The sequence below is a fragment of the Dreissena polymorpha genome, chromosome 7 (genome assembly GCF_020536995.1).
Source record: "Dreissena polymorpha isolate Duluth1 chromosome 7, UMN_Dpol_1.0, whole genome shotgun sequence".
Taxonomy (NCBI): domain Eukaryota; kingdom Metazoa; phylum Mollusca; class Bivalvia; order Myida; family Dreissenidae; genus Dreissena; species Dreissena polymorpha.
In genome coordinates this window covers 66,705,905-66,731,668 of record NC_068361.1, presented here as the reverse complement: position 1 = coordinate 66,731,668, position 25,764 = coordinate 66,705,905, and the positions used below count along the sequence as shown (strand labels likewise).

Genomic DNA, 25,764 nt, shown 5'->3' with positions numbered 1-25,764 from the left:
CATGCCAAAATCTGTGAAAAGGCTCCTTTAAAGGCTAGCGACGATTGAGTTCTATTGCATTAACACTAACACTTAACATTATCATAAACAATACCGAGCAGCAACAAGAAAAATGTTTAATAAACCATCACATACTTTTTCTTGTCTTGTCGAAAAGTAACATCCAGATTCAAAATCATTTTTGTTAGACCAATAAAGCAGGCGTCAACTTCGACGACATAGTTTTGACTAGGATAATACTTGTACAAATTGATATCTAAAATAGAACAGTCAATCTTCTCACCATCATCGCCATCATTGTCAGTTCTATCATAATGTCCTACATCTGAATTAAGCCTTATTTTCGAAGCTTTATTAAACCCATTTATGCCTAGTGGACTCTCCCATCCTTCTAAATTGGATCAATTTATTTCCAAAATTAGGGATGTCCAGTATATGTATGTCTATATTTAGAATTTTCTTACAGAAATTCCTTTAAGCAAACAGCGCAGACCCTGATGAGACGCCGCATCATGCGGCATCTCATCTGGGTCTACGCTGTTTGCCAAGGCCTTTTTTCTATACGATAAAGCAATTATCATCGATGATTCATTATACAATTTATTAATTAAAAACAAGAACACAACATCCCAATTTGAAAAATATTAAAAAGTTTTAATAATTTTTAATATAAATAAACACATGTTAATGTTCGAGCTTTAACGATTGTCCTTTTACTTTGCCGGGGCTTCGTTCTGGTCTAAACTGGATGCCCACGTGCTATTTATAGTTTCATTAAATTACAGAGCAAGGAACGACAACTCTGCATGGAGATTGTCATTTACCTGTGCAACGGTGTGTTGCTGTTTGTGTAAGTGTTCGTTTGAGACGTGTAAGCCATTTAACTTCGTGTTGTTTTATTTGTATAACACCGTTATTTGCAACCAGCTTTATGCTCTGATTTTTCTTCGAAGAAATATGCGCTTTACTCGAACCTGGCACAGAGGAATTTACCACAGGGACCGTTAAGTAAAAATATTCTATTATACTACATATATATACAAGGGATACAACTGTGAAAATTCCTGCACACAACCATGGTGTAAACAATAGCGAAAAATTTGCTTCCAAACGCAATAAATACACCAATTAAACTGTATTACAACAGCCAAGACATTTATCTTTCAGAAAATAAAACACTTGGCAATAAAGTACAAGCTTTTCATTGAACTAAGAGAGAAAGTTTCATTCAAAATGCTCAAAAATCCTTACTTGGACACAGGTGTGCACAGCTGAAAACTGAGAATTCTAGAAGTAATTTTCGTATTCCTTTGTTATAAAGCTCTTTTGCTGGTACATATTCCTTGGATAGTTTTTTTCATAATAAAATAGAACAAAATTACTATTTAGTGAGCATATTTTGCAAGAAATTCACATCAATCTGCTTCAATTTCACAATGACAATGTTTTACTTTCATTTTGGATAGTTCACATGTATTTCTTACATGCGATTTGATCGGTTGAAATTTCACTGCAGTAATAAATCCAGCCATTCACGTTCCATGTAACATTACCTGACAAATTGCATACAAATCCTTGAAAATAGTAGAAATGTAAACAAATTTAATATTTACGGTGTTTTACATATATGCAGTTACATGCAATTATGGAAGGTGTCTACTTTGATTAATAAAGTGTCTATGGATAATAAAACAAGGTAAAATTTGCTCAACTTCTCTGTAATTATTAAATTATGAAACAAAATGTGTCAAAGTGGGTGTGCACACCTGTGTCGCATTTCGAAAATTTTACCGTTTTTCATGAAACTTTCGTTTCAAACACAACTATGAACACTTTTACTGCTTTAAACATATATTATCTGATAGATAAATGTCTGAGCTGTTGTTATACAGGTTTTTTGGTGTAATTATTGCTTTTGGGAGCGATTTTTTTGCTATTGTTCAGACCATGACGCTGTGCAGGAAATTTGACAGTTGTATCCCTTGTATATATGTATATAGTATAATAGAGTATTTTTTACCTAACAATACCGGAAAATGTCTTTTCACAGGTAAACTTTCCTTTACACTGTTTTCTATGCGGTCCGCGCTGTGTCATACTTCTTGGTTTGTTGACATGTGTGTGGGCTTTACCTTCTCTGCGTTGTCGGGAATAATCTTCTCGGTCTTTATGCTCCTCCTCCTCCTCCTCCTCCTCCTCCTCCTCCTCCTCCTCATCATCATCATCATCATCATCATCGTGTTATTGACCGAAAGTAACATATCACTTATATATAAACTATTCACACAATCGTAAATTTCGGTCGCACGTTCGATCGGTTTTTACACTTTCATTTTCACCTACATGTGCACGAGATATCCATTGTTGATAAATGGAGAGTTGCGCTTTGTTTATCATTGTTATCTTTGCGACACATTTCTTATATACAATTAAAGCTCATTCATGTACATAGCTTTTCACCGCATGTTATATTAAAATAATCACTTACCGATTCACCTGCGTATTTGTAGTTAAAAACAAGAACAACAAAAATCAATATATGAGACCATCTTTCAGCATGGCTCCGCGCTTGACATTCGTGTTACTGTCGGCATGCATGATTTACACGGGCAACGGATATAAACCAGTTGTTTACATGCATGGCATATTTGGAAGTTACAAGGAATCTGCTGGGTTTTTGAAATGGATCGAAGAGGTAAGTTCCTTCCTCTTCTTTTTCTATTACTTATTTTTTCTTCATCATCTTCTTCTTCTTGTCGACCAATCAGATGGACATGTTTTCACTGCGTGAAAAGGTCACCATGCACTCGAGGTCTTCCTGATTGATCTGGCGCATGAGGCCGTCGTGTAGTGGGCAGGGCTGCAAACTTTACTCTGATTGTACCTTTATCTTAATTGATGCATACAAGAACAATTATGATCTATTAATGTTATAATTGAGCCTCGCTCTAGTAAACTGATCATTATGCATGTGCGCAAAGTGTCGTCCCAGATTTGACTGTGCAGTATGCACAGACTAATGAGGGATGACACTTTACGCCTTTACTAGATTTTGTGTAGAGGAGACACCCTTTGAAGGAAGTGTTCCAAAATAGGAAAGTTAACCTGTGCGGACTGCAAATGGTAATCTTGGACAACACTTTTCGCACTTGCATGAAGCCTAGTTTTACCAGAACGCGGCTCAATTCATTCATACCCATAATAAAGATAATGATAATTATTTAAAAAAAAATCTAAAGCGCAAAGGGTCGTCCATGATTAGCCTGTGCGTAATGTGCAGTTTCACAGAAAGCGGCTCCATCGTTTCTTACCAAAATAATGAAACATAGAATGATACTTATTATTATTTTAATGTTAATCTCGTAAACTCTATTGTACCTTAATCTTAATTGATTCATACGAGAACATTAGTGATCTAGTAAACTTGCGGTGTTTGCAGGAGCACAGCTCCACGGAGACGCTGAGTATAGACGCTTACAATAACGCCGACAGCGCCGTAAATCTGATGCAGCAGATCCAAGACATCGCCCAGATCCTTCAAGCTTACATGAACTCACATCCGGGAGGCATCAACCTGATCTGCTACTCGCAAGGTACACTAGTGCTCGTATTCACCAAATAATTGAGTCGTGTTATGAGAAAACTGGGCATAATGCATGCAATCCGCACAGGCTAATCAGGGTCGACACTTTCCGCTTTTATGACATTTTTCGTTAAAATGAAGTCTCTTCTTAGCAAAAAGCCAATTTAGGCGGAAAGTGTCGTCCCTGATTAGCCTGTGCGCGACTTAATTCTTAGACTTCAGTCCAATTTTATTCTGTACATTGGAATATCCGAATCTTCTTAAATGTTGAGTCATTTTTTGCATTAAACAACATTATCCACATCATTGTTCGTGTGGGCTATTGTGTTGATGACATTATCACCATAGATAGCCTGTATTTATTCAAAAGCTGAACATATTTTTCTTGATTCTAATTTTCAATTCTTTATTCTAAAGAATGGGTTGGTGAATATGGGCGCCGAGCACGTTTTCAATTCGCTTTTAAAATTTCTGTTGAATTTTTCGCCGTTTTTCAGCCGTATAACGGCTGATATTTAAAAACATGTATTAGGTAAGCTGTTCAGTTATTGCACATTCATTAGCTGACAACTATCATACGTGAATAAAATGATTTAGCATGGCCAAACCCTACACTAGCGCGACCCTCGGATTTGTAGTTTTTCTCCAGTATAATGCAGATAAGTGAAATAACGAAAATTGTGAGATATTTTAACTTAGTTATATATCACGTACTTGCTTGACTTGCTAATTTTAATAAAATATGAAGCATAAAGCCAAATAGAACTCGCATGCAATTTACTTTCAATTTGAACACGCATAATATTATCCCTTTCTTTCACCATCGCCAAACAGAGAAACAATTTGCATATTTTATTCAAACAAGCATTTATGAAAATGTGAAATGTCTCCGTTTCTGATGCCGATAGAATGCGTTATCACACTGAAAACAAAAAAGTCTTCGTAATAAACGTGCTTTTTTTTTACATAGGCACGTAAGGCATACGACGGGTTTTAATGTTAAAATAATATTATATTATTCAATATTTCCAATGATTATTACCTACTATAGACACTATAAAATATTTATATAGTTTTTGTGTTTGTTGAGACAGGTCACTTCCTAATATTCAATGTACTTTCCGAAAGTGAATAAACTCAAATCGTGTCGCTATCAATATGCTATGGTACTACTTGAGTATTATTTTAGGCGGCCTTATTTGCCGTGGTGTATTGGAACATATACAACACAACGTGGACACGTTCATTTCCCTCAGCTCTCCACAGGCTGGACAATTCGGAGGTAAGAAGTTAATATGAGCCTTGCTTTGTGAAAACAGGGCTGATGTGTATGCGTAAAGTGTCATCCCAGATTAGCCTGTGCAGTACACACAGGCTAATCAGGGACGACACTTATCGCCTTTATGGGTTTTGTTTAAAAAGAAGTCTCTGCTTAGCAAAACTCCAGTTTACGCGGAAAGTGATTTTTTCTGACTTGCCTTTGCAGTCTGCACACTTTACGCTATGCACATGCATTAAACCCCGTTTTACCAGAGCGAAGCTTTTATCTATAGTATAGTCTTATATGATTCGGATCATGTAATAGATATTGTTATCACATTATCGTTGTTATGTCGTAATTATTAAAACAAAGGGATGCATTGACGGCTTAAGAGGGGCGGGAATGGCGAATGCGCCCCCCCCCCCCCCCCGAAAAAAATACAATAAAAAAGGCGTATGTTAGACTTCTTTCAATCACGCTTAGGTATTTAATGAAAATTGTGTGATTTGATTGCGTTTTGTTTTCCGCAATTTACAACATGTATATAGTTATACCTTTGTGTACCTCACTTAAGCTTTATTGACTATTTTCGTAATATTTCGGTCGCTGGTTTTTGCCAATTTATATGTTATATGCTTTTACAGTGTTATCAGTATGTATAGTATCTTACCAACTCGATGTCACTAAGTTCACGACACAGTTTGTGAGGATATAAACCCAGGTTAAGTCCGTTACACTGATAAATTGTCTGCATACGTTCATGCAAACTTGCATTCATGCTATTTACAAGATAAGTATTGATGCAAAGCATCAAAGGGCGTCTGGAATTTCACTGTAAAAGGCACTCAATGAAGTTACATGGAACGATTTTTTGTCTACTGTAAATATTAATATATTGGCCGATTATTTTAAACAAAATAGAAAAAGATGCTGGGATAACCATTATCTATGATTGTGTGTTATAACCCCCAAATAACCATTATTTATAATGTTGTGTTATAACCCCCAAATAACCATTATCTATGATTTTGTGTTGTAACTCCCAAATATTTCATAGTTCATTTTATTTACATTGGCTTCCTTTTTTTACTGGTATCCGTGTGCAGTTTTCATTAATGGAACAGAACTGTGTAGGTTTTAAAAAATCTGCTTCATCTTGTAAGCGTAATTTAATATTTTTCTCAACTTCAAGGGGAGATGATTCTGAACTTATTCTTACGTTGCTCATTTACGATAGGGGTTGAGTACTCATTGATACTTTGAAATTCAGTAAAAGATCATAATAGATTTATTGCTCCGATATTCATCTTTTTCAATAGGGTTCGAGTAATACTGATATAAAAACACGTAACAAGTTTGGAAAGATTCAGACGAAAGTTATGAAATCTTTTAAACAAGTGGAACTTGTTTATTTTGTCATATTTAATTGAACAACTTTCTGGGCTTATTGTCCCGATGCTTCTCATTTTAAATGAGGTAAAAATGCTCTTGATATGAAGACACTGTAAGTTTGGAAAGAATCTGATGAAATTTTTTTACATAATCAACTTACCAAGCAGTTTTTCACTTTTATTTTTAAATTCAAAGAGACATAATTCTGTACTTATGGTCCGATATTGCTCATAAAGAGTTTGGGTTGGGTCCTCATTTATAAAAGATATTTAAGTGATGTAAGAAATTTTAATTAACGTTGTCACCACGTTGCATCCATTAATTTAAATAAAAATGTCCAATTGTAGTAAAATGGATTTTTAAATGTCTACATAATATTAAGCTTTATTATATTTATTAACCTGACTGAGAAAATTGTCAGCCGCCGAACTGTTCCGTTCGTGCCGGAACCCGGGATTGAACCGGGGGCCTTTAGAAGTTGCGTAAACAACTTCAGTCTAACGCTCTCCCAAATGAGCTATTCCGGCTTACATTCACTTATGTACTGTTATTTGGTGAAGTTGTGTATAGCGATCGTTATTATATATCTATTAATAAACTAATAAATTGTATGTTTTCGTACCACTACGCCTTCCAATAAACTTGCTTGCGCGATAGGTCGTCAAATATCGTACTACATTGATTCTCCACTAAATATGCAAATTAGAAAAACCACCAAATAAATATATTTTGATTATGTTTTGTTTTTATACAAAACATCATTTGTTTTTATACAAAACCAGAAAGTTTCGCGTATTTGCCCAGTCCCTGTGATCTTTCCCCTGTGATCAGTTGTGGATAAGTTATTAATTAAAACAATTAGCTCTGCATTTTTGGCAATAAATGTTGAAATAAATGTAATAGGCACAAATGCAGTACTTATTTACACTAATTTACACAAAAAATCACCACTATGCAAGATATTCTTAAAACAAAAATATATAAATTGATCCGTAAAATAACTTCTCCCATAAGCGAAAAAAAATGCATTGCATACTAGTCGCCGCCCTCCAGGGCGACGCCAATAAAAAAATATTCGAATTTGATTCACGTTGACCATTCAGCATGTTTATGCAAAACGTTCATAAACTATCAAATAAACACCGCAGAGTTAATTTCCGATCAAGAGCGCTACATATAGATATAACCATCAAAAATAAAAACATGTTTTATGGCATATTGTATATTTTCAACATTTACGCTTTATTAGTAATTCCATGTATAGATTAAAGTGTTAAACCGTTGACAGTTGCCTTCAATATGTCATATATTATAAAAATACTGTAAAATCAGTTACATTTGCCGCCATGAAAATTCATGTTTTTTTTTATCAAATGGCATTTTCGTAGACACGTACATTTGTGGATTTTGATTTTGGATTAAAACACAAACAATTTGGCGTCGTCGGTCATGTTCCGATCAGAGGTGTTGGGCGCTCAGCCAATCAACTGAAACACTATTAATATGACATAAAACAACATTTTTCATCACTTTGAACATATATCAGGTTGTATATCATGAACATATATATTATATCAGAATTTGTTTGTCAAATTGATGAAAATGTTGTGTTATGACATACTGATAGTGTTTCAGTGAATTGAATATGTAAATTGCATTTCAGTGAAGAATATGTAAAAGATAATTGTGTGAAATAATCGAATGCAGCGATATTGATTGAACCCTCAAACTGGACTACAAAACAATTAAGTGTCGACATGAAAAATAACGGTCGATAGGGTTGATGGAAATACATAACGATTTATTAAACGACCATATATGTCATGTTGTCTTTTTCAGATACTCAGTATTTAAAATATCTGTTTCCACATTTACTGCGGGATCAAGTGTACAGGTAGTTGTAACTCTTCTTATTTATTGGTCCATATTCTATAAATCCGTTTGTAAACGTCTAATTCATTGACTGCTAAATGTTCAACGAAAATTGCGAAATATATACATGTATTTAAGATGTTCGGGTGATTTTTACAGATAATAACTGGTCTTTTTATAGATATAAACGCATAATATGTATTAATATTTATATGTAAACATTTTTTATGATATGGCTACATTTTATTTGAATATTCCAGGATTGCATACTCGGAAGAAGGTCAGAACATCTCGGTTTCAAATTACTGGAATGGTATGATGGATGTTTAAATATTGCGCATTGCTGATTTATTTATGAAAATGAAGTGTGCTACAAAGTTAAACAGCACTAACAAAAGTAAGGTTGGCATTTCATAGTGCACAAATACTTGCTCGTGCAGTTTAATAAAATTGCCTTAAATTGTTCGCCCGGGTTTTTATGGAGTCCAGTTAAACCATGTATTTATTTAGTTATTTATTTATTTATTTAGTTAGTTAGTTATTTATTTAGTTAGTTAGTTAGTCTGCATTTTATTATTAAATTAAAAAGTAAAAGTAATGTTTTTACTGAATAAAATAGTGAATGAATGTAAATAAAGAATATTTTAAAGGGCTTATTTAAAGGCAACATTCATCGTATAAGCCGATAAGTATTAGAATTTATCAATTTGGGACTTGTGGCGGGAAATTTTAGTAGTTTTGGGGTAAAGAAAAATGTCAAAATTGGTCAAACAAATACGCCTAAACAAAATACTTAATCTTTCCTTTCAAAATCAGATGATGTTTTAACGTCATTTAAATGTTTACATGAGGAGTTTTATTGCATAAATTGGTTATATTGTAATGTTTAACATTCTCGTGTTTCTCTTGTGAACCCAACAGATCCCCACCACCAAGACCTGTACCTAAAGTATTCCAAGTATCTGGCAGTTCTCAACAATGAGACATTCAGTCCCGACAGCCAAAGTAGGTACAAACGCGACAATCCAATCGGGTCACATCGGCAACTTCCGACAGGCATGTCGGGATATGCCGAATAGCTACGATCCAATCGGGTCACATCGGCCACTAATGACAGGCGAATAATCAGAACGTCGGGAATTGCCGAATAGTGCAAGTTATAGTTGTGACCGAAATACGTTATTCCTTATTCACACCGGGAGGCGGAAAACTACAACGGGCGAGGCATGGTATGGTATTGCGCAAGAAGGGGTTAGAGGGTTAGGGTTAGGGTTTGGGTTAGTGTTAGGGGTCGGGTTAGGGTTTGGGTTAGCCTAAACCCAACCCTAACCGACTACCCTTACCCTAACCCTTTTTTGGGGTTATCACCCCTGACCATGCCTCGCCCGTTGTAGTTTTCCGCCTCCCATTCACCCCTCGCATCGTGGATCTTATTATCCAATCATATCGCAACTTCCGTCGTTCTCGATACCAGAAGGCAATTCCTTATAGTCGACGTCACATTATGTCTTGTATTATTGGCATGTGTGTTTGTTTATAATTTAGCGCTGCAGCTATGCACTATTTTCAGTACACAAAAGCTCAATGAATTATGATGCGAGTGCGTAAAACAACTTGATGTCATGTACTGCACGTTGGTTTATATACGGTAAACTGCAAACGAGGCTCTGTTTACCATTTACCGACCTGGTATCACAATTATTTAAAAGACGCAAAACACAAAATATTCTTATGTCTATGCTTTAACTTACTCAAATGATAAATCGCCATTATGATAGCTGATGTCGATGCAAGCGTCTGGTTCGGTTACAGAGTTCAAGAACAACTTCACGCTCTTGAAGCGCCTAGTAATGCTGGGTGGACCAGATGACGGTGTTATCACCCCTTGGCAATCGAGGTTCGTCAATTTTATTAATAAATCACATTTTCAATCTTGGCCCCTTCTGCTCAAAACTTTTACGTCCAGTTATGGTAGCAGTCTGTTAACTGCATACCCCAAAAATTAATTATTTCAGCAAACACATGTGTCTACAATTTTCACATATATTAAAGGGTTGACAAATGAGACACGTCGAGGACTTAATCACAAAATAAACAGCGGTAAGCTCAATTGGCCGTTAACCCATTTATGCCTAGTGGACTCTCCCATCCTTCTATATTGGATCAACTTATTTCCAAAATGAGGGGTGTCTAGAATATTTATTTCTATATTTAGAATATTTCTTACAGAAATTCCTTTAAGCAAACAGCGCAGACCCTGATGAGACGCCGCATCATGTGGCGTCTCATCTGGGTCTACGCTGTTTGCCAAGGCCTTTTTTCTTGACGCTAGGCATACATGGGTTAAAGTCGTGAGCAACAAGGCCCTGGTGTATAGACTATGATCCCTTTTGTCACATTGTACGCGTGAAAATAAGACTGACGTGATGCAGGCCGCCGGATCTCAGAAATTAATATCATCCATTTGGTGTGACACGTATCACGCGTTTTTAGACGTCAAATTTGCAATGTCAATAAACACACTATAATATAGTGACAATAGCATATCTTGTATAACATGTCTGAACTTTATTGCTTTGTACAATCACTATGTTGTATGATCATATACATGTTTACATTGTATGTATGATATTGAATAAAAAAAAAAAAAAAAAAAAAAAAAATAATATAGTGACAAAAAAGAAGGATGCGCTTTATACGGTTTACAGTAAAAGCAATGCACTGGGTGCTAATTTTATACGTTGAGTGCATTATTATATCCGTGTGCATCCGTGTAGTAACTGTACAAATAATGCTACTTTATTACGTTGATGCAATTTAGATCGCATAAATTGTATTGATATTGCAACTTTACGAACACAATGTGCGAAGAACGATATAATTTTTTTGCAGAAAATTAGTATTCTATGTAAGTGTTTCCTTTCATAAATTACAACAACGCTTTACTTGGACTGTGCTTGTATTTCTACTTGTTTTTCAGTCACTTCGGATTTTACGACAAAGATCTGAACATTGTGGAAATGAAGAACCAGCCGGTACGTTTACCAATGCACTGCTTGTCAACATACTTTTGTAAATCTTTGTTTGAACATACCGTTTTGTTTGCTTCAAATGAATTGAGTCGTGTTCTGAGAAAACTGGGCATAATGCATGTGCGTAAAGTGTCGTCCCAGATTAGCCTGTGCAATCCGCACAGGCTAATCAGGGACGACACTTTCCGCTTTTATGACATTTTTCGTTTAAATGAAGTCTCTTCTTAGCAAAAATCCAATTTAGGCGGAAAGTGTCGTCCCTGATAAGCCTGTGCGGACTGCACAGGCTAATATGGGATGACATTTTACGCACATGCATAATGCCCAGTTTTCTCAGAACATGACTCAATTGATTGTAGCTTGATAGCATCCATAGCATTTTCTTATTTGGGCATGTTCGAATCCGTTTCCCTGAGGTTAAACCATTACATCTTAGTTTTGGACAAGATCATAGAAATTGCTTAAGCTTCACAAACAATCCCTCACACGTGGCGTTGACGTATATAACGTAGACGTTATGTGGCGTAAGCGTTATGTGACGTTGGCGGTAAATTGCGTTGAGGTTATGTGTCGATGACGTTATACACTGTATTTGAATCAATATTTGTATTTCTTCTGTTAAAAACATTACCTAAACAAATTGACCACTGGTTTATGGTATTCAATCACATTACTTTCTAGTTTATGTACTCTTTACTGATCTCGAATAAAACGCTTGTCTTGTTTTGTCTTGTTATATTGCGTTATGTTGTGATTCCGATTTGTGCCGTTGGTTTTGTGTGGCGCTGGCGTATGAGTTTTTTTCACCGTTGGCGTTATCTTACGTGGGGTTAAGTGAAGCTGTCATTAATGTTTCGTTGGCGTTGTATGTAGTTGGACGTTTCTGTTTTCAGTGGTATACCAATGACTGGTTCGGGTTACGGACCCTTGACAGCCGAGGTGGTCTGGTCACGAAGGTAATTCCTGGAGTGCAACATAACTACTGGATCAGAAATCACACGGTGTTCATGGATCACATCTTGCCGTATCTGAACTGAATATGAATGTGTATATTTGAGCATTAAAGGTCTCATATTTATATTTCAACGTTTACCTTTTTGATGGATATGAAACATTTGTATCGAATATATAAAATTCTCGGCAACACTAATAAACTTAATTATATGCATATATAACATAATACCTTAGATATACCGATTGCGTATCGAACATAAGATTTTGGCCCTCTTAACAATGAGTGCGCCGGTAATTAAAAAGTATATAGAAACATTGTTATATTAATTGAATAGACAATAGACAGGCACACATATATTCACACATGCGTCGAACTGCACGCAACGTAAAGTGATTGTTTTGATTTAAAAATGGTTTTCTAGTCATCACGAAAAGATTTGTAGCAAATATTTAATCTTAATTTATCCAATACATCTTAAGGATTTATTCATTTGGGTCTATTTACGAGAAACATTCAAAAGGCATATGACAACGTTCAAATCCTCGGTTGGACAGAAATACAAAAACAACATTGTTTCTAAAGAAATGTTAATCATGTGTTAAATGTTTGTGAATACAATTGTTTAATGTCTGCACGTGCTTCACCGACATTCGATACACTGAAATTTTAATTGATACAATTTTTACTGATAACTGATATTATTTTCGTGTTGGTTGCTTCGTGTAAAATTTTAAATTGCAGTTAAAAGGAAAGTTTAGTAATGAACACTTTGTCGTTCCTGACATCTGACCCGTGTGAGGGAAATCATACACATAAAAATGGTCACACGATATCGCCAGTCTCACTAATATCATAATCATTCTGACAATTCTATACTCCTCGGACGACTGGATGTTATGCCATCGCACATGAGGTAACTTCCAGATAACGTTCCAATGGCCAATCAAATTATCGCCGTCAAAAGTCTTTGGTACAATATTATGTTCACTTGGTAAGGATAAAGGCCAAACGCCTTTAAATTACTAAATAGTGGATTGGTTGAAAAACGGACACGTTAGATATTACTGAAAGGTCAACTCAACGTGACCTATGCGATGTCGTCAGATCCTTGCAGCGAATAACCAATGAACGAGCCTACAGATTCAGTTTTAATGAGAATAAGTCATTCCCTTTAATAACTTGCTTTTGAGCCACCAAACACGGAAATCCACGGCCACGATGAACGAGCGGAAATGCGTGCATTTCTTTAAATGTATAGAAATTTTCATACAAAGAACAAAAATAAAAACTATATTTCACCACCAATTTTTACTACTTTTCGTTAGAATGACTGTAAAGGAGTAATTCAAAATAAATACTATAATTTTATATCTTTATAAAATGACTTCGCCCATTGGGCTAAAACAATGTTGGCGTTTCAATCGCTTTGTTTGTTTCAGGATCGTACGCGTCGGAATAAGCTATTGAAAGAAAATATCCGTCCTCATCCAAACGCCATTTGTTTGTCCGTAACTGCAGTCAACTTCTGTATTAGCACGCCCAAACCCCCTCTTGCATGGTCATATGTTTTCTTTATTGTTTACAGTTACACTAACCTTCTATTAAAATAATGGTCTTTTTTTCAATTTTAAATGTAATTATGATACTAACATCGCAGATGAACGGCTAATTAACAGTCTCGCCCCAAAAATAATGTTGTTTGTTTTCCATTTTACAGCGTATATGATATATTTACAAGGTATTTTTAGAGTATATTATGAGCTTCAGCGTTTTATTAAACAAAGAACACATTATTATGATTAACGAAATGTCACGATCTTCGAACCTGTGTTAAACGCCCGATAACGTTTGAAGGTTGGCAATCACTTGACTGAGTACCCATTCTTTACTACTGCTAAAAGGAATAATGACGTCGCCACAAGATTGAGCGTCAATTCAAATTATATATTTTAGTTACGATTTAAATAGTCCATTTGCAGACGGCACAGGCTATTCTGGGATGACACTTGACGCACATGCTTTGATCCCAGTTATCCCAGAAGGAGGTTTATTGGGACATGCTTCTCGATCTGTCACGGGGCCAGCGTGTCGCTTATATGAATGTGTAAAGCCTGATGAAATGTACCCGGTATTTCTGAACTGCATTTTAATAAATAATACACATATATTGTTTACTATAGTCGCATTAAAAAAAACGTTTCAATACACGGTAAAATTGATATCGATTATTATCGAAACTTCCACTGATTAAAGCGTTGTTCGTTATTTTTATAGTGATGTATACAATGCAGAGTTTTTAAAGTGATTAGACTCTGTGATAGGGTCACTTTAAGGTCAGTTTAATTATTCGTGTACATATATCAGAACACACACTAGTCTCAGTATATTGGTTATCTTGATTAGACACCCTTGTTAATCAGTGAATTGTACATGTAAATATAGTAACCACATTTTATCCGAACGTGTACGGGTATTTGGGGGTAAACAAATGGTGTACAATTTCAGATGCCTCATAAGATAATGACCGTAGTTCTTCGCACGTTTGTCTTACACTTCCGTGTTAACGTCTCTATTTGAAATTTGATTATATAAATCTTAATCAAGAGCAGTAAAGAAACAGAATCGGACACAATTGAGCACGTTCAAATACAATGGTTTATCTATTTACAATTTAGGTGATTCAGTTAGTGATCAGAATTTGTGTGTGGTGATCTTGGTTCAGCATGAGCTGGCTTCAGATTTCGTGCACGATATTCGTATTGGTTGTGTGTCGCGTGCACACGTGCTCGGGTTACAAACCAGTTATTTTCATGCACGGCATTCTAGCGGACAGTGACGAAGGAAATCAGCTGCTCGACTGGATTGCGAAGGTAATCGAAACATTCCCATTTACATTTTAGTAAATATACGCCATCGAGATTAAAGCACAGAGTGACTTAAATTCCTCAAAGGTTAAAATTGGTAATATTAGACATTCAACAATAACAACACGCATATTAATTTCTGGTAAAATATATGATTGAAGTTTAATATTTTAAAATGTTAACACTGTCCTCAAAGTTAATTTGATTATTAATCCCGGCTTTTGTATACTGGTGTGGCGAATATCGTTAATCTTAAGCTTTTAGTGAAAAGTTAAACAGGTCATTTTGAATGTCATTTATAAAGCTTTTTGTACCGCAGTTGAATTTATAAATCTTTCCTTAATTAAACAAGCTAGATTTCATTTGACAAGTCCTTTTCCACTAATAAATCAGTTTAGGTACAATGTTTATTTTTAAATAATCCATGATTCCTAAATTTGTTAGAGTTTGTCGGTCTGAACATATTGCTGTATATGTTGATTAGGCGACCCCCGAAATTGAAAGTTTTATTTTATGCTTTCCGGTGGTTTATATGGACATATCAGTAAAGTAAAACTGATTATTCATTGCTTCAACCATTGGAGTCATTAATGGAGCATACATAACCAGTTTAAATACAAAATAATCATTTGAATGCATAAAAAAAGACATTGTTGGATTTGGTAGAATATCTTTTAAATATAATAGTAATTATAAAAAATATACCTGTGACATAGTTAAGAGTTGCACACGTTGTGATTAAGTAGGTCAGCGTACCTGGCTGAAGTAATATCTGCTGTCATTTCGTATTATGGGTCATGCGTTTGTAAATATTTTCCCATCTCAGTGAAAATATCATTATCATACATAAGACTGCCATATTTTTCAATCCATACTCTTGACTATGAGTATGACACAATTTGTAGACAAGCGTTTGAGCAGACTCACGGCCCGTAATCTCTGGTGCCTCCTCATTTTGTGATTAGTGATGCATCTTAAAACGGTGGCGCCAGGATTGAAACCATCAATTTATCTCACTTAAAATTAATTTTAAATAATACAGTAAAACATTCTCCACCAATTATGATCTCGCGCCACTGTTTAACTTTAGGATCACCCAGGCACGATTGGTTTGACAATAGATGCCTTCAACAGGCAGGAGAGCATTGTAAACATGACGGCGCAAGTGAACGAAGTGTCCTCGATAATGCAAGACTTCATGACCAAACACCCCGAAGGCGTCAACTTGATATGTTTCTCTCAGGGTAAGCCATTTAACAATCAAATTAAACAAAATACCGTACAGATGAACATATTTATTCAAATCATAATAAGACAGTAACAAACAATCGGTACATATATTTTTGCATTTAATGTGAATCAAAAATACCCCACATCATGTTCATACCTATGCGTCGCAGTTTTCGTGTTTTGAGTATCATGTGTGGATACTAATTTTCTGAATATCAAGTGCTTAACCCGCTTCAATCGGGCAATTTATAACCATTTATAAATTAAGTTTTATTCAAATACAGGTAGTTAATTATAAAAGGCCAAAACCTGTCTAACAGCACGCATGTGGACAAAGGGATTATGATAGTGTACGGTCACATGAACTAACAAGTTTTAAACTATTTAAATAGACTTGTTCACAGTTATCCGTATCATTTAAATGTTGGAATTGAAACAATTTACAATCATAACTGCAATACCTAATATTTTAAAATGAAAGCGATAACAAGAAAAACAATTATTTCAACTTGCCTGTCCCCAAGTTCGAACCGAAACCTCTATACAAGAAAGCGCTACCACTACATCGCTTAGGCATTTGAAGCTAGATTGCATTGTAAAATCTATCAAGGCAATATAAGTTTTTGTCATTTGTACATATTATATATATGTATCCAATTTTGACTGATGATTTTGTGCAATCAAGGACAGTAAGTTTGCTTGTTTTAACCCATTTATGCCTAGTGGACTCTCCCATCCTTCTAAATTCGCTCAATTTATTTCCAAAATTAGGGATGTCTAGTATATTTATTTCTATATTTATAATATTTCTAACAGAAATTCCTTTAAACAAACAGCGCAGACCCTGATGAGACGCCGCATCATGCGGCGTCTCATCTGGGTCTACGCTGTTTGCCAAGGCCTTTTTTCTAGACGCTAGGCATAAATGGGTTAATATAATGAGTACAATCTTTTTTCGGCATAGCTGTTTAACGTCACTTTTGACCTTACCTGACCTTTGTAAGTGTCCAATAAAATTGAAATAACATTTCCCGAGGCTAGACACGAATTAATACACTTCATTTATTCCATTGGCTGATTTGAGCATACAACCAGAACATTGGAAGCATGACCGCGTCTTTGTTACACTGTTTTACTGCGTGTTCAGCATGAAACAATTTTATCCTCTAATGAAAAGGCTTGAAAGATAGAACAGTTTTACACTCAACTCTTTACATCAATACAGTTTGTATGTGCACCTTTCATTTTCAGAGGATTGCCCGCGCCAGAGCGTTTGTACTTAACGGCTATTCTCATATTTAGTAATTACTTCCATATTCCTGTCTGTGTACTAGTATATTTAAGTTCATAAAAGTATCGTTTTTCCTTTCCTGATATTCGTTTTGGTCAAACCATTTTAAATTGTTTTCTAAAATGAACATTTAACATGTACAAGTATAAAGTTTTAAACAAGCCGTCGTTCCAGCAGTGGAAGCGTGGCCTCACTTTAATGCATTGCATTCCAACCCGCAAGGTATCAGGGTCAGTTCGCGACCAGTAAAATAATCGTTATATAATATAGACGCTATCGCGTGAACTAGGTGAACTGGAATTTTCTTTAGACGAGAAATATGTTAAATAAAGATATTCAGCGATATAATTATGGTATGTCAATAATAGATTCTTAATGAGTATTCAAAAATACCATGATAAATATTATTGTTGATTACTTTAACAAGAATTATTCCACCATATTGACTAATGTATTAAGCATGAGCGCGATGATTCTCGATAATGTTTATAATCGAATCAAATAGCAATGCCCGACAAATCACTAAAACAGGTTTGTTCGAAGAACGCGCGTATAAATATGTAAAATATGTGCGGATACTTCGCGTGTGGCCGGTTGACTCATATGTTTTAATTTCACTTCCATTTTTCTTTTGGTTTTCTGTTTTGTATCTATAGGTTTATGACCGGCAATATGTAATAATGTAAAATAAGCCGCGAAAACTCCGCGTAACATCCCGTACTGCGTGTCATGCAGCTAAGAGCTGCACAGAAAAAGACATTCGCTATCTTTGATCTCATTCATTGAACTCTTTACCTTCCACCAACTCCAACCACAATCAACGCCGTATATCTTTTTTAAAGATATTTCTTGTTGAATCTATGTTACAACATTATTTGCGATTTTGCCAAACTGTGAGTTAGTCCCTTTAACTATGTCTAGTATAGACATCAGTGATTTAATCAGGGAAGAATTTTCGGCAAATTAAATTTGCATAAACACATGAAATCCATTGAAATTGACACGTCAAATATTCTTCCTGCTCACTGTCTTTCTTCGGACAGTACATGAATGCATGAACTATGGTATCTTCCGTTGCGGAGGTGGTCTAGTCCTATATTTATCAAATCGGTACATTGATAAACTCCGACTGAAAAACAATATATTAGTATCATGGGCTTGTTTCCTTCTCGCAGATTTTCAATCCTCGAAAAACATAATATATAAGTATCATGGGCTTGTTTCATTCTCGCAGATTTTCAATCCTCGCCTCACCCCATAGCATTCGCATCAAAGACAAACACGAATAAGGACAGGGTGAACGAACGCTTGAGCTGGGCCAATGGAAAGGCACTTTAAGCGAGCAGGAATAAAACTTGAGTCAAAGGCCGATTTAAAAGCTCTGTGGGTTCAAGTCAGTCTATAGGCTGTTTAACCTTACACTTGGTCCAATTATACGCGAAGTAAACGATAATAAATAACAGTTAATGAAGGTGTACCATACCCTTGTATCTGCCATTAATAAGAGAGAATTTCACGGCCATAAGACCACACAATGATTAGATGCATTTACCACGGTAGAAAAGTTCAAAAAATCAAATTAGATTAATGGTTACAAAACATTATTAGCATCAAGCACTACCCTTCTTTACATTGATCTCATTCTTCAATGACACCGACTCATGTGTTACTTAAAGCTATCAATGTGTGCACATGTACGTGTCGGCGGTTTGCTTTTATGTATATCTTATGTGATGATAACAATATAAACAATGGCATTTGACGACAGTTCGAGGAACACATCTTCAGCACACTCTAAACTGATTTATAAAGCTCCTTACACGGTCGATATCGTCTCAAGTACTTCTTGAAAAAAACACGGGTACTCTTTAATATATTACATTTCACCCCGGGTACAGGTACGCTTAAAGGCACCCGACCATACTCCGGATTACTTGTTATTGTAGTACATGTGCCGACAATGACCAATCGAGTATCAAACGCAGGTTTGCTTTATTCCGATTGTTAAATGAAGCTGCTCACACGCAAGTTTACTTTATTTCACTGGTTAAATGAAGCTACTCACACGCAAGTTCAGTTTATTTCACTGGTTAAATGAAGCTGCTCCCACGCAAGTTCACTTTATTTCATTGGTTAAATGAAGCTACTCACACGCAAGTTCGCTTTATTTCATTGGTTAAATGAAGCTGCTCCCACGCAAGTTCACTTTATTTCACTGGTTAAATGAAGCTGCTCCCACGCAAGTTCACTTTATTTCATTGGTTAAATGAAGCTGCTCCCACGCAAGTTCACTTTATTTCATTGGTTAAATGAAGCTGCTCACACGCAAGTGTAATTTATTTCACTGGTTAAATGAAGCTGCTCACACGCAAGTTCACTTTATTTCACTGGTTAAATGAAGCTGCTCACACGCAAGTTCACTTTATTTCACTGGTTAAATGAAGCTGCTCACACGCAAGTGCACTTTATTTCACTGGTTAAATGAAGCTGCTCACACGCAAGTTCACTTTATTTCACTGGTTAAATGAAGCTGCTCAGACGCATGTTCGCTTTATTTCGCTGGTTAGGTTAATGCCCGCACACGCAGGTTAGCTCTATTTTAATGGCTAGGTAAATGCCCTCGCACGAAGGTTCGCTTCATTTCACTGGTTAGATAAAGCTTATTACACGCAGGTTAGCTCCATACTACTAGTTAGTTAAACATACTTACATGCACGTATGCTCTATTTTACTGGTAATATAAAGCTCCTCATACGCAGGTTCGCTCTATTTCACTAGTTAGATAAAGCTTTCCACACGCAGGAATGCTCTATTTCACTGGTTAGGCTTTATTTACCTGGGTAGATAAAACTCATCACACGAAGGTTAGCTTTATTTCACTGGGTAGATAAAGCTCCTCACACGCAAGTTGGCTTTATTTCACTGGGTAGATAAAGCTCATCACGCGCAGGTTTGCTTTATTTCACTGGGTAGATAAAGCTCCTCACACGCAGGTTGGCTTTATTTCACTGGGTAGATAAAGCTCATACACGCAGGTTCGCTTCATTTCACTGGGTAGATAAAGCTCATCACGCGCAAGTTTGCTTTATTTCACTGGTTAGATAAAGCTCCGTATACGTAGGATCGCTTTATTTCATCACAGGTGGACTGGTATGCAGAGGTGTTATAGAGCAAGTGGCTCATAACGTTAACACCTTTATCTCACTGAGTTGTCCACAAGCCGGACAGTTTGGAGGTATGTCTTTATCTGAACAATAATAATGCAACTAATAACTCTCCAACATTCACCTCATAATTTAAATTCATAAGTATCGCCTACACAAAGTAAATATTTTTTACAGTTACACATGATTAACTCGGTCAAAGTACAAAAATGTGAAAATGTTCGCAATAAGCTGTTATTCAAAATTTAAAATCAATCACAATATGTTTTATACATTACATATTTTTCCCATTCTACATTTTATCAAATAGACGAAAATATTTTTTAAGTGTGTTTTAGGCATGCTCGAGCGTTACTACATATGAAAATAAACTAACTTGTCCATATTTGCCAAGTTCAAGTTTTTTCTTGCTGTCTCACAGATTTAGTAATATAAATTTCCATGACTGTATTAACTTCAACTACTAGTGGCCAAACGTCTCTCAGCATATGGAATGCATTTTTTGTAATTTACAGGCTATATCACACAAAATGCTCTTCAAGCATTGAGCTGTACAATATATTTTGCAGATACAAACTTTCTCAAGAACTTTTTCCCGACGTATTTGCGCGACAATCTGTACAAGTAAGTCCGTGAGTCCTTTCTATATGCACATTTTACAGGAACTTCTGGCTATATTGTTTTCAGTTAAAAACACATTATATAAGAATCATGCTTGATAGTTTTGACAATAAATGCATATGACTGGCTATAAATAAAATGATAGATTAACGTATAAATAATATGTAAATATGTGCATATTTTGTTCGAATTTGGATGTATGCTCTGATTAAATGTTTCTAAATAAATTTATGGTTTAACGTTGGAATTAACCGCTATCATTCTGATCGTCAATACTTCGTCTTCTATACTGCTCGTCATTGTTATAATGTTCATTAATGTATACTCGTACGCATCATATATGTTTGTTTTTTAAATATACCATGTTTTAACTAAACTGAATCGAAACGCTCAATAAGAATATTCTCTGTGTCTCTGATTAGAACCAGTGCGAGGTGTCTTCATGAGAAATCTTTAGACCGCTTACAGAATGGGGACTGAGTTTGATAGGCGGACATAATATACACATTCTCACAACGACTTCGTAATAATTTGATCACGGGTCCTTTGCACTTTCAGGGCGCTGTATACTGAAACTGGACAGAAGATCTCCGTTGGAAATTACTGGAATGGTAACCAAGTCAATAATTGATCAGCTGATAACGTAATAATAAAAGCTGTTTACGTAAGAAACAAATTTCCTGTTACAATCCACTTAGGCAATATACGAGGTATTATATCCATCCGGGTATTTATCCACATGATTCATATTCACTTGTATTTAAATACGTATGAATGGGTGTTTTCAGCATTGTGAATACCCAATACGCAGCTGTGCATTCGAAATAGCTTTTCAAATATCTAGCCATCGTTTCGGACATATTGTAACTAGACTTGGCAACATTTTCAGTAATGTATCGACTGTATTCAAAGAACAATGCGAACTAGTGTTTTTTACTATTTCTTGACTAATCTGTTCCAGTTGTTCATTCGTGACTAGATTGAATGACATCTAAAAAGTATCTATATTATTACTTTGTTCCGAGAAAACAAACCATGTTTTATTAGACTTGAACTACAGCAGTGCATGTGTTTTCCACAACAGACCCCCGTCAGCAAGACCTCTACCTCCAGTGGTCCCAGTATCTGGCTGTCGTCAACAACCAGTCGGTAAACCCTAATAGCCAAAGTAAGGGCATGCTTGTTATGTTGCCAAATTGTAATTTAAGCTTAATATAAACATCATTCGAAGAAAGACACCAGAAGAAATATGTATAATGTGAATCCCCCGCCGAATAAGAGGGGTTGGGATTCTAGGAATGCTCTTCGGCCGTCCATCCGTACGGAACACTTTTGTGTCAGCTCCATAGATCATTTACCCTTCAACATTCAGACTGCCGACTCGAGCTTTAGTTTGTATTGCAAGGTCAAATGTTTGATCCTACATTATTGTTCCGTTCTATTTCGCCTAAACCTTTTGCCGGATTTTCAGGAAACTTGGCTAAAATGTTATGTGAAGTGATACGTTTTCAGAAGGCAAGAGTCAGTCAAACTTGGCCGCGGTCAATGTCATACATCAAGGTCAAAAGTTCGAGCCTTCGTAGTTGTGCACGCGGAGTTTTTCGTATACCTTTTGAGGGTTTACATGAAGCTTTGCTAAAATGTTTACGTCATTGAGACGATTAACAGGATGCATGGGTTATTTACGCGAACTCATCGTCAATATCATACGTTGAGGTAAAAAGTTTACACGTCCTTAGTCGTGTCAGCCCAAAACATCTTTGAAATGTTTTCGTGTAACCTGGTTAAAGTATTAAGTTCATCGAGGTGATGTTTGGACGGCATAGGTCAGTTACGCCGACTCAAGGTCAAGGTCACAATTGAAGATCAATCATTTAGCATTCATCACTACAGGATCAAAATAATCGCCGATATATAATTATATCTTTGCCTGAAATGTGCTTTCTTCTAATGTTGGTTTGACATTTCTTTCCGAACGAACTACTTTCGTCAAAGAAGATATTATAATCACGTTCTTGAATCTCATATCGATATCGTAATACAAATCGTAACTGAAGAAAAAAACAACATAATATAAACAAATGAAAACGGTGGTTGACAAATATTGAAGAATATCACAGAATTGCTTCATCGGAAGTACAACGTGGTAAAAATTGGTTATTGTATAAATGCAACTCTAAACAGAGAGGATGCAAGCTATACAAGCAGTTTCACATGCAATAAATTATTAACTAAATGGTTTCAGAGTTCAAGACTAACTTCACGAGACTTAAGAGACTGGTTATGATAGGGGGGCCAGACGATGGCGTCATCACTCCCTGGCAATCAAGGTAAAGACATTTAAAGGAACCTCGCTCTGTGAAAAGGGGATTGAATGCATGTGCGTAAAGTGTCGTCCGATACTAGCCTGTGAATTCCGCACAGGGTAATCAGGGACGACACTTTTCGCGTAGACTTCATGTTCGTCGAGAAAAGTTATCATTCAAACGAAAATTACTATAATAGCGGAAAGTGTCGTTCCTGTTTAGCCTGTGCGGGCTGCGCAGGCTAATCTGTGACGATACGTAATGCACAAGCATGAAACCGACTCAAAAAGAAGCATATTTGACATAATCCCAGCGCTATCCTCATAAACAGTTACATAATAAATTTCGTTGATGTTTGACATACTCCGAAAGCTGTCCTTATCAACAGTTACATAATGTATTGCTTTGAAGTATTAAGAAGCATCTATCGATACTTACCACATTAGAATAATCCATGTTGGAAGCGTAAGAAAAGTACGACCATATGGGAAATTCGATTGGTGTAACCTCAGAATTCAGAAGTTAGTAGGCAGTATGGAGAATGTTTGGGTTCGTTTTCTCTATTTTTTCAGAGAATGTTTTATTGCTTTGTAACATCCTTTCAGTCACTTTGGATTCTACGATAGCAACCTCAACATGGTGGAAATGAAAGATCAACCTGTAAGTACAGGAACTTTGTTTAGCTTGCTACGTCTAAGGAAAGCTAACGACACGTGCAATCGTCAACTTTGCTTCGTCTAAGGATATCTAACGACACGTGAAACCGTGAACTTTGCGTCGTCTTAAGCTTGCTAACGACACGTGCAATCGTGAACTTTGTTTAAAGAATGTCTCTTCTTAGCACAAAATGCAGTTCAGTGGAAAAGTATCGTCCCTGATTGGTCCGTGAGGACTGCACATGCTAATCTGGGACGACACTTTACACACATGCATTAAACCCCCTGTTCAAACGTCCTGGCTCAATTATATTCCATCATTACGGCAACGCTGACGGAAAACGCCACGTTGTTCAAATTAAGCTGTTGTATCGCCTTGTTGAAAACAGCAAACACGCGTAGTATGGCATATTCACTGTTTATTGCTAATCATTTGATTAATGTTTATAATGTTCTTTAGCGACTTTCTATTGTTGACTATCAAAATACTAGTACTAGCATAAAGAAGCGAAATATTGAGATAAATGTTGTTCCATGTAAATGTGCATATATGCGTATTTTAGTTTTGTTTAAACCTATTAATTTTAGCTCGATTGAAATAAATGCCGTAGTTTTATTGATACGCTCTCGAGTCCGTTTCCGCGTAAGAATCAATACTTGGTGTCTAAAAAACGCGCCCACAGTGGAGGTCGAACACCTTACTTCCCACATCTTGTCCATTACGCTACCTCGACCGTTTTAATCTTTTCCAGTGGTACCAGAAGGACTCGTTCGGTCTGAAGACGCTGGACTCGAGGGGCGGGCTGGTGACGCACGTGGTCCCGGGGGTGATGCACATCCACTGGCACAGCAACATAACGGTGTACAAGAACTACATCCTACCGTACCTCGACTGAGACGGTACGAGATGGGCCGGTATTCGCAAAGCTTCATCCGGAAAACTTCAGGGAATTTCTTGAATTAAAACAATTTATTTAGAGTCCCTCAGTTTTTATGTGTACATGTTTATGTCGTTTTACATTTAAATGTATTAAGAAACTGTGTTATCAGTGCTCGACTGGTTTGTACCGTTTCATTTTGTAAGAGAAAAACATTATAAATTACACTTAAAAAAGGAAACTGTAATATTTAAAATTAATATTAAACTGTTGTCTCCTTTGCAGTTTTCTTGCCGAACACACTTATTATTATTTGTTTCCTTTGCCATTTTTGTGTAAAAATACTGCAGCTTGTCAGTCATGCTGCCGTCTCAACTCAACCTATCTGTGTTCGCATACTCGTAAAATGTTCAACATAAAACAAGTTACACGCTGTCAAGAACTTCAAAGTAGTGTGCAATGTATGTATTTATTGACATCAAATTTATGTAAACCAAGATTCAGTCTGACAGCGCGTCTGTAGATCTGTGAGTATAGCAGAAGACTATTTTTTGAAGAGTATTTGAATATTTCAGCGTAAGGTGCTGTTAAGTTTGGCTTAAATATGGTTAATATAATAGATTACCCGTATACAGTATTTTAGTTGGAGTGTGTCTATG

At 36.0% G+C, this 25,764-nt stretch overlaps 1 protein-coding gene across 1 annotated transcript; it reads left to right on the top strand.

Annotated features, from left to right (window-relative positions):
• The first annotated feature begins 1,546 nt into the window (after positions 1–1,546).
• LOC127839786 (uncharacterized) lies at positions 1,547–25,265 on the top strand. Its single transcript, XM_052368173.1, has 19 exons — positions 1,547–1,696; positions 2,557–2,695; positions 3,440–3,593; positions 4,773–4,865; positions 8,076–8,130; positions 8,369–8,421; positions 9,030–9,113; positions 9,921–10,005; positions 11,089–11,143; positions 12,034–12,174; positions 14,810–14,965; positions 16,050–16,203; positions 20,623–20,715; positions 21,214–21,268; positions 21,824–21,876; positions 22,350–22,433; positions 23,511–23,595; positions 24,177–24,231; positions 24,980–25,265. The coding sequence occupies exons 1-19, from the start codon at positions 1,638–1,640 to the stop codon at positions 25,121–25,123; spliced, it is 1,797 nt and encodes a 598-aa protein (XP_052224133.1). The 5' UTR covers positions 1,547–1,637; the 3' UTR covers positions 25,124–25,265.
• The last annotated feature ends 499 nt before the right edge of the window (positions 25,266–25,764 follow it).